Source organism: Erythrolamprus reginae, chromosome 3 (genome assembly GCF_031021105.1).
Source record: "Erythrolamprus reginae isolate rEryReg1 chromosome 3, rEryReg1.hap1, whole genome shotgun sequence".
Classification (NCBI taxonomy): Eukaryota; Metazoa; Chordata; class Lepidosauria; order Squamata; family Dipsadidae; genus Erythrolamprus; species Erythrolamprus reginae.
The window spans coordinates 42,147,849-42,164,014 of NC_091952.1; the positions used below are offsets into that span (position 1 = coordinate 42,147,849).

Genomic DNA, 16,166 nt, shown 5'->3' on the forward strand with positions numbered 1-16,166 from the left:
AGCCTTGGATCTCGTGCCCCCCTGTCTGCAAATGTGGCTTTTCGTGGCAATGTTGTCGGTGAGAATGAGAACGTGCCGGTTGGGAATGCGAGGAGCGAAATGCTTCAGAGCCAGGGAAACGGCTCTTAACTCTAGCCAATTGATTGGCCTGGAAGCTTCCTCCGGGGACCACGTGCCCTGGGCTATCATCCCCTGGGCGTGGGCGCCCCATCCCGATAGACTGGCATCTGTGGTGATGACAAATTGATCCGGGCACCTGAACGGGGATCCTCTGTCCATGGCCGGAGACTTCCACCACTTGAAGGATCTGCGAACACTCAGTGGGATGACAATGCGTCGATTTGAGTTGCTGTGCCCTGATCTCTGAAAAGGTAACAGGAGCCACTGGAGTTCCCTAGCATGAAGGCGAGCCCAGGGAATGATGCCTATGCATGACACCATCTTCCCCAAAAGGGAAGATAGAGTGACTATGGAAACTGAAGAATTAGATAAAATGTTAGAAATTAACTCCACTATACTGAGTTTTCTCTCGGGAGAGAGAAAAACCTGGGAGGATTCTGAATCAATAATGGATCCCAGGTGAGAAATGGATGTGGAGGGTTGGAGGTGGCTCTTATCAAAGTTGATGGAAAATCCATGGTCCTGAAGGACTGACATGGTGACAGAAAGGTCTGTTTTCACTTTCTCTAGGGAGTTCCCATGAATTAAAATATCATCAAGATAACATAAAATGTGGATGGGAAACGCCCTGATATAGGCCGCCAGGGACCCCAAGAGCTTTGTAAAGACCCGAGGGGCCGAGGAAAGGCCAAATGGCATCGCCCTATACTGGAAATGCCTGCCTTGAAAGGAAAAACGTAAAAATTTTCTGTGGCATTTGGCTATAGGAATGTGAAGGTAGGCCTCAGTGAGGTCTAAGGAGACCATGAAATCTCCCGAGTGAATGGCGGCCAAAATAGAAGACAAGGAGTGCATCTTAAACTTCCTATATTTGATGAATAAATTTAGTTTCTTTAAATCCAAAATAGCTCTCCAACCTCCGGAGGACTTTGGAACCATAAATAGGATGGAGTAAAAACCTAGGCCCTTCTGACCGGAAGGGACCGGTTGAATGGCTCTGATGGACAATAGATGAGAAATGGCCTCCTCCATACGGTTACAATCTGAGGATGACCTGGGAGAAGGGCAGGAAATAAAACGTTTAGGGGGAGGAGAAATAAATTCTAAAAGAAGGCCTGTTTGAACAGTGTCAATGACCCAAGGGTCCTTGGAGGTGAGACGCCAATTAGAGGCGAAATGGGCTAGGCGACCCCCTATGGGAATAGAGGTAGGATTACCATCTAGGTTTTTTTGAAGCCCTGTTAGAGGAAGCTCCCCTTTGGAAGCGAAACCCTCTACCCCTGGAGTTCCTACCTTGGGAACGAAAGCGGGGGGAATACTGACCTGGAGATCTCTGGTAGGAAGCCGCTTGATCTTGCTGGCGCCCTGGGCGACGAAAGGACTGCGTTTTGGTAGCCTTTTTTGTGGTTGGACCCAAAACTTTCTTCTTGTCCGTGGTTTCCGTGAGGAGTGGATCCAGAAGATCACCGAAGAGAAGGTCGCGCTTTAAGGGACCCTGGGATAACTGCCACTTTTGGCGAACTCCCGCTTGCCAAGGGCGAATCCATAGGAGTCTTCTTGCCGTAGTAGAAGCTGCAATAGACTTAGCAGAAAATCTAGTAGATTGCAAGGTGGCATCAGCCACGTACTGGGCAGCTGCAAAAACCTTGTTGAAGTCTTGTTGACCTCTCAAGTCATCGGGAGGAATATGCTGTTGAAGTTGGCGAAGCCACAGCAGCATGGCTCTGGAGAAAAAGGAAGCCGCTGCAGAGCTTTTAGTGGCCCAGGAATCAGCGGTGAATCCTCTTTTGAGCATTTGCTCAATGCGCTTGTCCTCTGGGCGGAGGACTTCCTCCGCCTCGCCTGGCACAGCCGCTGCCGAGTGAAGAATCTTGACAGGTTCATCCGGTTTGGGAAAGGATAGAAGCTCTTCATAGGAAGAGGAAAGTTTGTACAACTTTCTGTCCTTGGTGGAGGGATTAAGGCCAGAGGCTGGAAATTCCCACTGTTTGAGTAAAGCATCTTTAAACAACTTAGGCATAGGAATTACCTCGTTATCCTCCTGTTCCTCTGTGAAGTAAGGTAAATTCTCCTCCGGGGGATCAGTGGAAGTGGAGGCTTGTTTCTCCTGGGCCGCTAATCCCGTAGAAATTCTAGCTTTGAGGAGGAGAGATTTGAATAATTGAGAAGGAAAAATAGTAATAGGAGGAGGAACCTTTATTTGGGATTCCTCATCATCTGATAGGCCTTGAAAGGCATCCTCATCATCCTCTATATCCTCATATTCATCCTGGGAGGAATCTGAATCATCCTGAATAGGAGCTCTGACCGCTGGGGGAGAACCCAAGGGGCGGGAGGAGCGAGAAGGAGGAAGAGGTAAGGGAAGCTCATTGATGGTGGAGAGTTTGGCATCAATGGCTTTGGACAACACAGCAAAAATAGACTGGAACTCAGGAGGTAAACTGGAAATGTCAGCAGAAATGGCAGAAGAATCCCTAAAGGCCTGGGAGGATCCTGGCTGGGGGGAATCTTCAATAATATCTGGTTCCTCTGGACCTATGCCCCATAGGTTAGGTTGGGGTCTGTCTAGGTTTGGCTCATCCAGAGATAACACAGGGACCCCAGAAGGAGGCAGACTAGAAGCCTCTGGGGGGTCTTGACTACTGATTACTTGGGCCTGCACTTTCAAACGTTTTGCTGATTTGTCATGGATTTTTTGTAGGGCTAGGTCCCTTCTCTTCTCGGCCCTGGTGACCTTGGTCGAGGGGCGGGCCCCTGGAGAAGAGGAGGAAGAGGCCTGGGGGATACTAGTAATCTCATCGCCTGTAGGCCTGGCCTCTCTGGGACCTTTAGTTGTGCCTCTCTTGGGAAAAGTAGCCATAGTCTGACAATTAACAGAAGACAAGGCTGAGCCAATAACTGAATAATAAGGAGAAGAATTTCAAGGACTTCCCAAGAGGAATGGATCCTACTTCGAGGCCTCGAAGCTGCTGAAACTTGAGGACAATCTGGGCAAACCCAGAGTTCGTGCCCCCAAACCCAGCGGGGCCAGCCTCCCTAAACTTTATAATTAAGTAAACCAAGGCACTCTGGTTGGAGGCTTAGCCGGTGGAGAATTTAGCCTGGGACCCCCAAGGCCCGCTCCGGGATCCACGCGGTGGACTGAGGCCTACACGGCTGGCAGGGGGCCAACACGAGAGGCCTAGATTTAAAAAGGGCGCGAAGGCCTTCGCGCCGAAAAAGATCGCTGCGTAAAATTTCTTAAAGGGGAAGCGATCGACTAAGTCCAGGAGACTAGAAGGCGTCTCACTCCGCAGGAGGTATTTCTTAAGCCCTTAAATATTTTTGTATACAATAAATAATCAATAATTCAATAGGTAAATACTTGCACCAGGACCTCCAGGCCAAAGGATTAGAAGAATCCACAAGCGGCCGCAGGAATCGTAACCGGCAAAACCGCCGGGGGAAAACGAAACCGCAACTTCTCCCAAGGAAAAAAGCCTAGCCGCTTTTTTTCTTTTTTTCTTTTAAACGGCTGGCGCAATTAGTGCAAGTAAATAATTAAAGACAATAAATCTTACTACTTTTTGAAGGAAAAGATCGAAGGGAAGGTGTTAGAATGTTGAACGAGCTATCACAATACAACCGCAGGATATGCGAACTGAGCGAATTCTGGGGAAGGGGCGGATCCGGCAAGCTTTTTTAATACTAGGCTCAGTTCCACCGGATTGGACATGAGCAACCCATGTGACTGCTGGACCCGCTCCTTCAGTACGGAGAACTGCCAATGCAATACTCAGATTGAGGATTCCTTTTCCCCAATTATTATTGAGTCTGTCATTTGTACCTCAATTACTGTCTGGTTTGGCACAGCAACCAAACAGGACAGCTACAACTTCAATGCAGGGGTGGGTTCCTCCCGGTTTGGACCAGACTGCCTGAACCATAAGCGACCCGCTGATGACATAACTTTGGTGTCGCAGATCTGGTTCTATCTGTGCCAGCCCGTGCTCGCCGCCATCTTTTTTTCTGAATTTTCAACAGATTTTCCTGTGTTTTGATGGCTTCTCCTTGTTCTGTGAAAAAAGCCTCCCTCCCGTCCCCAGGTTATTTCTTCGCCCAAAGCATAGCTGATCAGCGCATGTGAAACATGGTGATGCAAACCAATAGAGAAGGTAAATGGAACCCACCCCTGCTTCCATAGATAGCTAGGACTGCAGAAATAAAAAACCACAACCAGCCTGCCTTCCATTGAGGGGCTTTATTCTGCATGAATCAGAAAGAAGGCTGAGAAAATAGCTACAGACCTCCTCACATCCTGAACATAATCTATTTCAATTTCTCCTCTCAGGGCACTCCTATAAGAGCATTGCATGCCACAACAACTAGACACAAACATTTGATTCACACAGCACTATTTCACTTCTCACATTTTCTCATCTTCTCACCTTTCCTACTATCTTTTATCAATTTATGATTTATCAATTGTTGTAACATGATTAATTATTGTAACTATGATTTATCATCTATGACCTATTACTTTCTGTTTATATGTACACTGTGAGCTTATGTTCCAGAGACAAATTCCTTGTGTGCCTAATCACACTTGGCCAATAAAGAATTTAATTCTATTCTGTTCTAATCTAGTCTAGTCCAGTCCACTATCTATTTACGCTACTCTTATCACTAAGCTATGGGCTCCTACTTTCATAGTTAGATTAAACCAATTCATATTTTCTAATATTCATAACTGAACTTTAATTTCACTCCACATATTTATCAACTGTATTCTACAAGATCAGATTACCTTCAGATCAATTTACATCCTTTTCTTTGTTTCATATATATTTATATGAATATATATTTATATACCTGTACAAATAAGATTATGTGCAATGAAGTCATTTTCAATTCCTAGCGACCCTAAAGATTTTTTCCACAACAATCTATTTCTAACCTTTCCTTTTTCCCAATGAATTCATTGCCACTCTAAACTATTAAGTTGGTCTTTATATTTAATGTTAGCCCAATATTTTCACTGTGTACTTTGTCTTTTAATGCTAGGCCTTGCAGATACCTTGCCTTTTCAGTTATCAGCATAGCTCAGATTGTTGATGTTTTTTCCTCCATTTTTAAAACTATGCTCACCACCAATAATTCCCACAGAAACCTTTTGAGTAAAATGGACAGGTTAGATAAGGTTTCCAGTCTTAGCTGTACGATGCCAAATTTGGTATTCTGTATTAAAGCTAAGGACATTAGTGCTGTACTTAGCAATACGTTATAATAATAACATTGTGTGCAGCGAGGTATATACACTATTACGTGACCCTGGCCAGAATACCACAAGCACAATGAATCCCAGATTCACCTCTAGCAAGCATTTTCATGGCTATTCTATGCAAACTGGATCTCAGAGATCCTATTGCACGCTAAAGGAGCTATCACTTATACCTTTGAAAAGAAATGCAATATAAAAATATATACTCAGATGTGTTTATTACTTTTATGAAACTCTATTCACTAATCCACCTGAAGTTAGGTGAATTTATCTAAAATGTTCTAATTATTTTGATCCATTTAAGACATCTTAAGATTTTGACAAGACTTGGTGATAAAGTAATTGATTTGTATTAAGAAATTTAAATGGTCACATCTTGATTAACTCTTCTAAATATTTTACCAAGATAACAGTGGTAAGATTTGGTAATACATTGAAGGTATGACATGTGAAGCATCTATATTCCTAAATGTCCATGACTATGGTCTCAAAAAAATATTTTATTACACAATTAAAAATAACAAAATGTATTTGAATTATATGTCCCCTACTCTAAGAACACAAAATATATTCTGTCCTTCAATTTTACTCTTATAACCATTCTTAAAGTAAATTGGTATAAGAGTTAATGACCAACCCAAAGAAGTATGCCTTACTAAACAGATTTGAACTTAATTTTAAACCATTCTGTTGCTTTGTTAAGTTAGGCTCAATTTTATGTGTACTTATTTGGAAGCAAGTAACACTGAATTCTGAGAGTCTTATTGATTACAGTGATCCCCCGATTATCGCGAGGGTTCAGTTCCAAGACCCCTCGCAATAATCGATAATTCGGGATGTAGTGGTGCGGAAGTAAAAACACCATCTGCGCATGCGCGCCCCTTTTTCCATGGCCACACATGCGCAGATGGTGGAGTTTGCGTGTGGGCGGCGGGGAAGACCGGGGAAGGTTCCTTCGGCCGCCCAACAGCTGATCTGCTCCGCAGCGCGGCAGCAGCGAGGAGCCGAAGATGGGGTTTCCCCGTTGCCCAGGCAACGGGGAAACCCCATCTTCGGCTCCTCGCTGCTGCCGCGCTGCGGAGCAGATCAGCTGTTGGGCGGCCGAAGGAACTTTCCCCCGTCTTCCCGCCGCCCAGGCAAAGGGGAAACCCCAAGATCGCTTGCCGCTTGCCCGTCACCCGCTCGCCCGGCCGCTCGCTTGCCGCTTGCCGGTTGCCCGCCCGCCTGCTCGCTTGCCCGTTCGCCCGCCCGCCTGCTCGCTTGCCACTTGCCGCTTGCCCGCCCGCCTGCTCGCTTGCCGCTTGCCCGTTCGCCTGCCCGTCCGCCCGCTTGCCACTTGCCGCTTGCCCGCCCGCCTGCCGCTTGCCCGTTCGCCCGCCCGCCTGCTCGCTTGCCACTTGCCGCTTGCCCGCCCGCCTGCTCGCTTGCCGCTTGCCCGTTCGCCTGCCCGTCTGCCCGCTTGCCACTTGCCGCTTGCCCGTTCGCCCGCCCGCCTGCTCGCTTGCCGCTTGCCCGTTCGCCCGCCCGCCTGCTCGCTTGCCGCTTGCCCGTTCGCCCGCCCGCCTGCTCGCTTGCCACTTGCCCGTTCGCCCGCCCGCCTGCTCGCTTGCCACTTGCCGCTTGCCCGCCCGCCTGCTCGCTTGCCGCTTGCCTGTTCGCCTGCCCGTCTGCCCGCTTGCCACTTGCCGCTTGCCCGTTCGCCCGCCCGCCTGCTCGCTTGCCGCTTGCCCGTTCGCCCGCCCGCCTGCTCGCTTGCCGCTTGCCCGTTCGCCCGCCCGCCTGCTCGCTTGCCGCTTGCCCGTTCGCCCGCCCGCCTGCTCGCTTGCCACTTGCCGCTTCCCGTTCGCCCGCCCGCCTGCTCGCTTGCCGCTTGCCCGTTCGCCCGCCCGCCTGCTCGCTTGCCGCTTGCCCGTTCGCCCGCCCGCCTGCTCGCTTGCCACTTGCCGCTTGCCCGTTCGCCCGCCCGCCTGCTCGCTTGCCGCTTGCCCGTTCCCCCGCCCGCCTGCTCGCTTGCCGCTTGCCCGTTCCCCTGCCCGCCTGCTCGCTTGCCGCTTGCCCGTTCGCCCGCCCGCCTGCTCGCTTGCCACTTGCCGCTTGCCCGTTCGCCCGCCCCCCCTCGCTTGCCGCTTGCCCGTTCGCCCGCCCGCCTGCTCGCTTGCCACTTGCCCGTTCGCCCGCCCCCCCTCGCTTGCCGCTTGCCCATTCGCCCGCCCGCCTGCTCGCTTGCCCGTTCGCCCGCCCGCCTGCTCGCTTGCCGCTTGCCCGTTCGCCCGCCCGTCCGCCCGCTTGCCACTTGCCCGTTTGCCCGCCCGCCTGCTTGCTTGCCACTTGCCCGTTCGCCCGCCCGCCTGCTCGCTTGCCGCTTGCCCGTTCGCCCGCCCGCCTGCTCGCTTGCCACTTGCCTCTTGCCCGTTCGCCCGCCCGCTCGCTTGCCGCTTGCCCGTTCCCCCGCCCGCCTGCTCGCTTGCCGCTTGCCCGTTCCCCCGCCCGCCTGCTCGCTTGCCGCTTGCCCGTTCGCCCGCCCGCCTGCTCGCTTGCCGCTTGCCCGTCCGCCTGCTCGCTTGCCACTTGCCGCTTGCCCGTTCGCCCGCCCCCCCTCGCTTGCCGCTTGCCCGTTCGCCCGCCCGCCTGCTCGCTTGCCGCTTGCCCGTTCGCCCGCCCGCCCGCTCGCTTGCCGCTTGCCCGTTCGCCCGCCCGCCTGCTCGCTTGCCGCTTGCCCGTTCGCCCGCCCGCCTGCTCGCTTGCCGCTTGCCCGTTCGCCCGCCCGCCTGCTCGTTTGCCGCTTGCCCGTTCGCCCGCCCGCCTGCTCGCTTGCCGCTTGCCCGTCATCCGCTCGCCCGCCTGCTCGCTTGCCGCTCGAGAGCAAGAGGGGGAGAGATAGAGAAAGAGAGAGAAGGAAAGAAAGAGATGAGAGAGGGAGGAAGAGAGTGTGAGAGAGGAAGAAGCAAGAGAGAGAAAGAGAGAGAGAAAGAAAGATGAGAAAGGAAGGGAGTGACGTCATCGGGTGGAAAAATCGCGATATAGCGATTCGCAATGATCGGGATCGCGAAACTCGGGGGATCACTGTACATACTATTGCCTTACTTTAAACTGAAAATATATCAAATATCAAATTCTGATGTTCCTGATTTTGGTTCTTTAGAGAATATTTTACATTAAATGCCATTTTTTTCATTTCCTAAACTATAAGTTTTAATTACCATATTTTTCAGGCAATAAGACACATTGGTGTATAAGACGCACCATGACTTCAAAGAGGTAAGAGAAAAAGAGGGTTTTTTTGTCATCCTAGCCTCCAAGGGGCGCTCGGCAAGCCTCCCAAACCTTCTGTGTGCCCCATTTTTGGAAAAAAGGGCCCATTTCTCACAAAAATGAAAACGTTTTTGCCTTCCTCCAAGCCTCAGGAGCACTCTGCAGGCTTCCCAAATCCTGTGCACCCCGTGTTTTTCAAAAATCCATCCCTTTTTGCGAGAAACCAGGCACACAGAGGGTTTGGGAAGCCTGCAGAGTGCTCCTGGGGCCTGGGGGAAGGCAAAAACGCCTCCATTTTTGCAAATAAAAGGTTTATTTTTCACCACCCCCTTTTTTTGCAAAAACAGGGGTGTTTTTACCTCCACACACACACCCCCGCTGCCAGGATTTCATTTTTCACAAAAATGGGATGTGTGGGTGGGGCTTTGGGAGGCAAAACTGTCTGTATTCAGTGTATAAGATGCATTGACATTTCCCCCCTTCTTTAAAAAGGGGGGGGAGCGTCTTATACTCCGAAAAATACAATATCTAATTTGTTGATAGTCTCAAATGGGTAGTCTTTAGCTTGTAGATACAGAGTATTCAGAAGCGTCAGATGGTGCAAAACGCAGCTGCGCAGGCAGTTCCTGTGGTTCTTAGGGTGGCTCATGTTATATTGCTGTTCTGTGAGTTCACTGACAGCTGTTTTGGTTCTGGGTCCAATTCAAGGTGTTAGTTATCACCTTTAAAGCCCTTCATGGCATGGCAGGCTATCTGAGAAAACAGCTCATCCTGATGGGATTAGTTTGCCTTACCCTTGCTGGCAGAAGGGGCATTCTGCAGCTGCCAAAAGAGCCAACACAGTGCTTCATCAACAGAGTATCAAGATCAAGAGAAATGATAGTACTTTCTGTAAGGCACCGGTGAGGTCAAATTTGGAATGCTGTGTCCAATTCTGGTCACAGTACAAATAAGATGTTGAGGCCCTAGAAAGAGGGCTGATAATAGCAACAAAGATGATAATGGATCTGGAGATTAAATCCTTTGAAGAGCACCTAAATAAAGAAACTAAGTATGTTTAGCTTAAGTAAAAGAAGACTGAGACATGACAGAAGAGTGGAGACTGAGAGGAGACTTGAAGGCTGTCACAATGAAAAGGGTGTTGATTTATTCTCCATATAATCTGGGGAAGGATGAGAACCAATTGGTAGAAGCTTGTCAGAGGGCAATCCAATTTGTAAATGAAGAGGAATTTCCTGACACTGGAACAGCTTGCCACCGCTTGTGCTCTATCCTTGGACAATTTTCAAGGAACAATTGGGACAACCATTTGCCCAAAATGCTATGAGGAAATCCTGCCTTGCACAGGGGGTTGGACTAGAACAGGGGTAGGCAAAGTTGGCTCTTATGTGACACGTGGACTTCAATTCCCAGAATTCCTGAGCTAGCATGATTAGCTCAGGAATTCTGGAAGCTGAAGTCCACAAGTCATAGAAGAGCCAACTTTGCCTACCCCTAGACTAGAAGACCTCCAAGATCTGCAATCCTATGAATCTATGATTTGCCTAGTTTCACAAATATAATAGAATGAAAGTATATTTTGGAAAAAATAAAACAATATAGCTTCAAAATAATGTATTTACAAATTTAGGAGTTCAATATATGAGAAGTCTCAAATTATCTGTCCTTTTTGACCCCCAAAGTGATCTATATTTTATGGACTTTAAATTATCTCAGGACCTGACAGTCCTTAATCTGAAAGTTAAAACTGCACCCCTCCAGTTAGGTCCCTCCACCCTTTCATGTTTCCTGAAATGTGAGAGCCAAATCAAAGGCACAAAGAAATATCCTGGCTTTGCCCTTGGTAAGGGGATGGAATATGAAGTTGGCCAAAATTCAATTACAAACTAGAAATTCTCTTCCTCTGCTACAAAAGGGTAATTAATAATCATCCATTTTATTACTATTAAATACAAATTATGCTCCTAAGAAATCTATGAAGACATTATACACTGCTCAAAAAAATAAAAGGAACACTCAAATAACACATCCTAGATCTGAATGAATGAAATATTTTCATTGAATACTTTGTTCTGTACAAAGTTGAATGTGCTGGCAACAAAATGAAATTGATTGTCAATCATTGTTGCTTCCTAAGATTTCACAGAAGTTTGATTTACTTGGAGTTATATTCTGTTAAGCATTCCCTTTATTTTTTGGAGCCGTATACATATATTCTAAAATATTCCTGACAATCAAAAACAAATCATGAACAAAAAGCTTCTTCCTATTATGTACTGTAAATTGGAAATGAACTGCAGAAAAAAACCCGCATTATATTATGTCTTACTTACCACAGCGAAACCTATGTAAATATTAATAGAAATGACATTTTAAAATATACACTGCATTGTAGTAAATTTCCTCTAATTATACAACTCACAACCAAAAGGATTAATTAGCAATGACAAGAAATAACCCTTCTTTAATATGGAAGAATATAATATTCTACCTCTGTCACAAAGAGCCGAAATACTATTTATGATAACTATGTTCAGATGGTTTGAACCAACTGTATTGACCCAATTCACAATAAACCTTGTCACACACTGCAAACCACAATAAATAGTTCAGCTCACATATGTCAACAGGATAACGTATATCGCAGTTAAGAAGGCTATATCACTATATCTAATCTATCCAGCATTATTTATTGAGGCCAAAGAGAAAACTTACATTGTTGTTCCACAAAGCTATATTCTCCAAACGCCATTTAACTCTAAAGACGGCCAAAGTGTATCTTTCTCCACCCCCCACCCCCCAAACGCGCTAGCATTAAACCAGTGTTTCCCAACCTTGGTAACTTGAAGACAATTGGACTTCAATTCCCAGAATTCCCCAGCCAGCAAATGCTGGCTGGGGAATTCTGGGAGTTGAAGTCCAAATATCTTCAAGTTGCTAAGGTTGGGAAACACTGCATTAGACAATTTTAAAAAGGCGAGGGGGTGAAGTAAACTACATCCCAGCCAGCGCGCACGCCTAAGTCCCTAACCCACTTCTTCCACCGTAATAAACTTTCTCTTCCACCGCCATCTCGCTTGCTGTCTCTTGCTTCCACCGAGCCCGAAAAACTCCTGAGAAACTTGAGCCGTTCGCTAGTTTAGGTCCTGCGAACGAAAAGCCCGAAGTTGTTTCGGTCTCTTTCCCTCACCCGCTCCGAGGTTCTTCGGCCGCGCGCTGCCAGCAAAAAAAAGGAGCGCGGAATGGCGTCGGCGGTGTCTCCAGATACTTTGGCGGCGCCTGGGGCCCGGCCCTGCGCCCCACCCAGCTCAACAGGTAAAAGGCAGGCCGAGAGGGCAAGCAACCCCCACCGGCCGCGCCTTGACCCGAAATGTTTAGCTTCTCTCTCCGAACTACACTCACTTTTCCGCCGCCATAGCTCCGCTCAGGCCGCCACTCCCGGACTTTCCTCCCGATGCCCCTCAGGGTGAGCGGAGGCTCTCGGTCCCAAGCCAGACAGGATCAGGATGTGAAACCTGATCCTGCCTGTTGCCGCCGCCGCCGCCGCCCCTCCCCGCCTCGCGTCTATTAAACTGGGCAGGACCCCGCTCTGCAATCCCTACGTTGGAGAGGGCGACTTTGACCCGGGAGTGTTAGTGTTAAACAGTTTAATAAAACTATTGTTGTATTCCCCCCTCCCATCTCATAACACCAACATTTTTTTTCCTTTTGGGAATCGCTATTTTTATTGGATCGTGAGTCTCATGTTGCATCTCGAAACTCGCCCGACCTAGAAAATAGATACCATGGGATCTATTTATCTATTTCAAAATCAATCAAGAATTTTAAAACGATGGGGTGCTGCTGCAAGTTGACTCGCATAGATAGCTTTCCCTGCATGAAGCAACATGTCGTGAAAACACGTGTGAAGCTGGCCTTGGGTTTACTGGGGGGGAAATAAAATAAATCCACGATTTTCCCACAGAATATTTAAGTACTGTATACTGTACTGCTCATAAAGGGAACACTCAAATAACACACCCTAGATCTGAATGAATGAAATATTCTCATTGAATACTTTGTTCTGTACAATGTTGAATGTGCACAACAGCATGTGAAATTGATTGTCAATCAGTGTTGCTTCCTAAGTGGACACTTTGATTTCACAGAAGTTTGATTTTGTGTGGTTTTAAAGTGTTCCTTTATTTTTTGAGCAGTGTATTTACTTTATATTTACTTTACGCTTAGACTATCCACTGTTGACCTCTCCCGATTCCTAAGAGGTCAGTAAGGGGCAGCATAAGTGTCCCCTGACCTAATGTTTCTCTCTTACTAGTACTGTATCATGTATATAAACATTGTTATATCTTTGTATACTACTTACTATAGTATACTATATACTAAATAAATAAAACATGATCCTGATCATTACAATTTCATTTGGAAACTGTAAATACAAGCATGCTCCCAAAATTGATATTTTGTTAGTAATAGCCAAGTGGACAAATAATAACAGGGTTATTATTCATTTAGTTTTGGGCACATTAATGCATATAATGCATATGCATGGATTTTGAAAGTACTAATATAGTCATCTTATTTTTACTTATTTTTGTTTATTTATATCCTGCCTTTATTATTTTTATAAATAACTAAAGATTGCAAACATACCTAATAATATTTTATGGTTTTCAGATCTTCAGATTATCATTAGCTGTGATTTTATGTACTACAGTAAAGTTCATTGCTAATATGAAGATAATACAGTACAGTACAGTATATGGAAGTCCTTTAAAAAGTGTATGGGTGCATAATCCATTCACAACAGCACCACCTTCTGACAAACAAGGCAGAAATGGCTTTGAACTACTGTATTGTATTTACAATTAGCTTCTCTTTGGAAAGTCTGCTCAACTTGCCTTATTTCAAATATAATACAATGGCAACCCCTAGTGGCAGATTTTTCCAATGAAGGAAGAAATCTCACCTACCTTCCTTGGCATTTTTTTCATAGGGATCTATTTTCATAACAATCTATTTCAGGATATTCTGCTTGAAGCACACATACTTTCATCAACCGAAACATTTATTCTTCTTTATCCTATTTGGGAGACTTTCAATTCCCCCCCATTTAATTATGGGGGAAAGAGATGTTAACAGTTTTAAAGAAAATTATAATACCATTGTAATTCATGCTTAAAAGGTTATAGAATAATAGAAATTATAATAATTATTATAAGATAAATTTAAACAATTAAAATAGAAGTATACAACCACTATCATAAGTCTAAAATATCATAAATGTAACATATTCAAATGCACATTTTAATGAAATATTTCATATCTAATTTATTGAAAAACATGGATCCCGACTTACACTGAAATTCGGCTTACGATCCACCTAGGAACGGATCGACGTCATAAGTCGGGAACTACCTGTATATTTTAAGATGTACATGGATTATTAAAATGTAATTTAAAATTTTCAGGAAGAAAATATGGCTTCCAAAATATGGCTTTTCCATTATTGTGCGGCTTTGCAACATTGCCACACAGACAGAAGAAGGATCTAATCCTGTGATGGCGAACCTTTGGCAGGCACTCAAACTGTCACCCAGCTCACCTCCACTGCGTATGTGCATGTGCCTCCCACTGTCCAGATGATTTTGGGGGGGGGTGCATGAGCAGGGCACATGTGGGAGATGTATGCACATGCATGCGCGGGGCCATGCACTCCCTTCCCTGGCCCATATTTGGTCCAAGGAGACTGCAGAGAGATCTACTAGGCCCAAAATGGGGCATGGGGTGTGTGGTGTCCCCCCCGGGTCCCATTTTACTCTCAGGAGGCTGCAAGGAGGCCTGCTAGGTCCAAAACAAGGCATGGGGAGGGTGTGGCGCACACTACTCCTGGCCAGTTTTTGGGTTCAGGAGGTCGTAGAGAGGCCTGCTAGGTCCAAAATGCAGGACGAGGGTTGCACAAGCACTGGCGGGGGCAGGGAGGGTCACATGTGCATTCAGGGGGGAGGATGGGAGGGGTCATGCACACATGTGCAAGGGGTGAACTATGGATGCCAGCATGTGTGCGCACTTTCAGAAAAAGGTTAGCCATCACTGATCTAGTCTGTTCTTCACATTCCCAGCATTATGGAGAAGTTGCTTATTTTAGCAATTGTAACTGCAAGGATGATGAGATATAATAAAACATCTCAAACTGATTCTCACTTAATATAATATTTGAAGCAAATTTAATATTCTTTTTCCATTGGAATTCCAGATTTTGGTCCCAGGAGGTCTCAAAGAGGCCTGCTAGGCCAAAACAGGATGCAGGGGTGGGGTCACACATTTCTATAATTATGTTGAAATTATTAAGTTAACAACATGCCAGGAAGACTGCAGGTTTTCCTACTATGAGTGGGAGAGAATGCATATTAAAAAAAGTAACTGTCCCTCTCCAGTTAGAATAACCTTTTAAAAAAAACATTTCAAGTAGTTCTTCCACAGATGGGAATTCCAGCAGCTGATTACCATGGCTATACAACAGCATTCCTGAATGTCTGAAAAGGAATGAAAAACTCCAAGAATATGGACTATAGCTTTAGAAATCTGATTATCTTAGGAAATGATGGATCTAACTAGAAATATTTAATAATATTATTTTTATTTTAGCTATAAGTTTTTAGTCTAATTTACTATTTGTGGTATTTTTGCTCCTGTGCAATCTTAACAATTCAGCAACTTGGCATCTCTTTGCAATAGAACTACTTCTAAATAAATCCCTCTAATATACTCCTTATCATTATAACAGCTATTTTTATTTCCTTCAGAACTGATTGTTTTGTAATACATCACTCAAAGTAAAAATGGAATGTTTATCTTTTCGTAACTTTAATAAAGTTTAATTTCATTTATCTCATGAGAATAGTATAGTTTGGTCTCAAAAGTAGGAGGGGGAGAAAATAGTTATTCCTCTGGCCACATGCTTCAACATTTTAAGGACAAGTGAGTATAGCATTTAATATTTTCTTTTTTCCTTTTAAATTAGTACATAAATTAGAATTAGTACATAAATTAGAAAATAGCTGGAGTCAGCAAGTACAGTGGTACCTCTACTTAAGAACGCCTCTACTTAATAACTTTTCTAGATAAGAACTGGGTGTTCAAGATTTTTTTGCTTCTTCTTAAGAACCATTTTCTACTTAAGAACCCAACCCTGGAAAAATTTCCCAGGAAATGTGAGAATAGTACCAAAGCCTGGCCAGTTTCCTGCCATTTCCCCTTTAATTCCGGCCATCTCGGGCTTTTCTAGACTGCCAGAGGAGCCTTTCAATGGCGCTTAAGGAGGCTTTGGCACTTTAGAGCGAATGAAGCATTTTCCTTTCTCTAGGTGCTTGGACAGGGAATAAACCTCTGCCAGTGCCCAGAGAAAAGAAACGCTCCCTTCACTGCGGGCAGCCAAGGAGTCACCACAGCAAAGGAAAGGCGCCGGCTGCAAAGCGAGTAAGCGAGAGGAGAGAGGAGCCCTTCAGCATGGGAAGGAAGAGGCAGCAGGTAGCAG

At 45.9% G+C, this 16,166-nt stretch overlaps 1 protein-coding gene across 3 annotated transcripts in view; it reads right to left on the reverse strand.

The window, feature by feature from the left end:
* Positions 1–12,257, reverse strand: part of LOC139163793 (rho GTPase-activating protein 39-like) — a 77,331-nt gene extending 65,074 nt beyond the window's left edge. Inside the window, exon 1 of one of the 3 annotated variants that reach the window (XM_070744951.1) lies at positions 12,035–12,257. In XM_070744951.1, the coding sequence (XP_070601052.1) occupies positions 12,035–12,048 (14 nt within the window). In that variant the 5' untranslated portion in view covers positions 12,049–12,257. Of the gene's footprint in view, positions 1–11,347; positions 11,367–11,822 lie in introns of those variants that run through there. The other 2 variants (XM_070744952.1, XM_070744953.1) reach the window with 2 other exon arrangements.
* Positions 12,258–16,166: the final 3,909 nt, after the last annotated feature.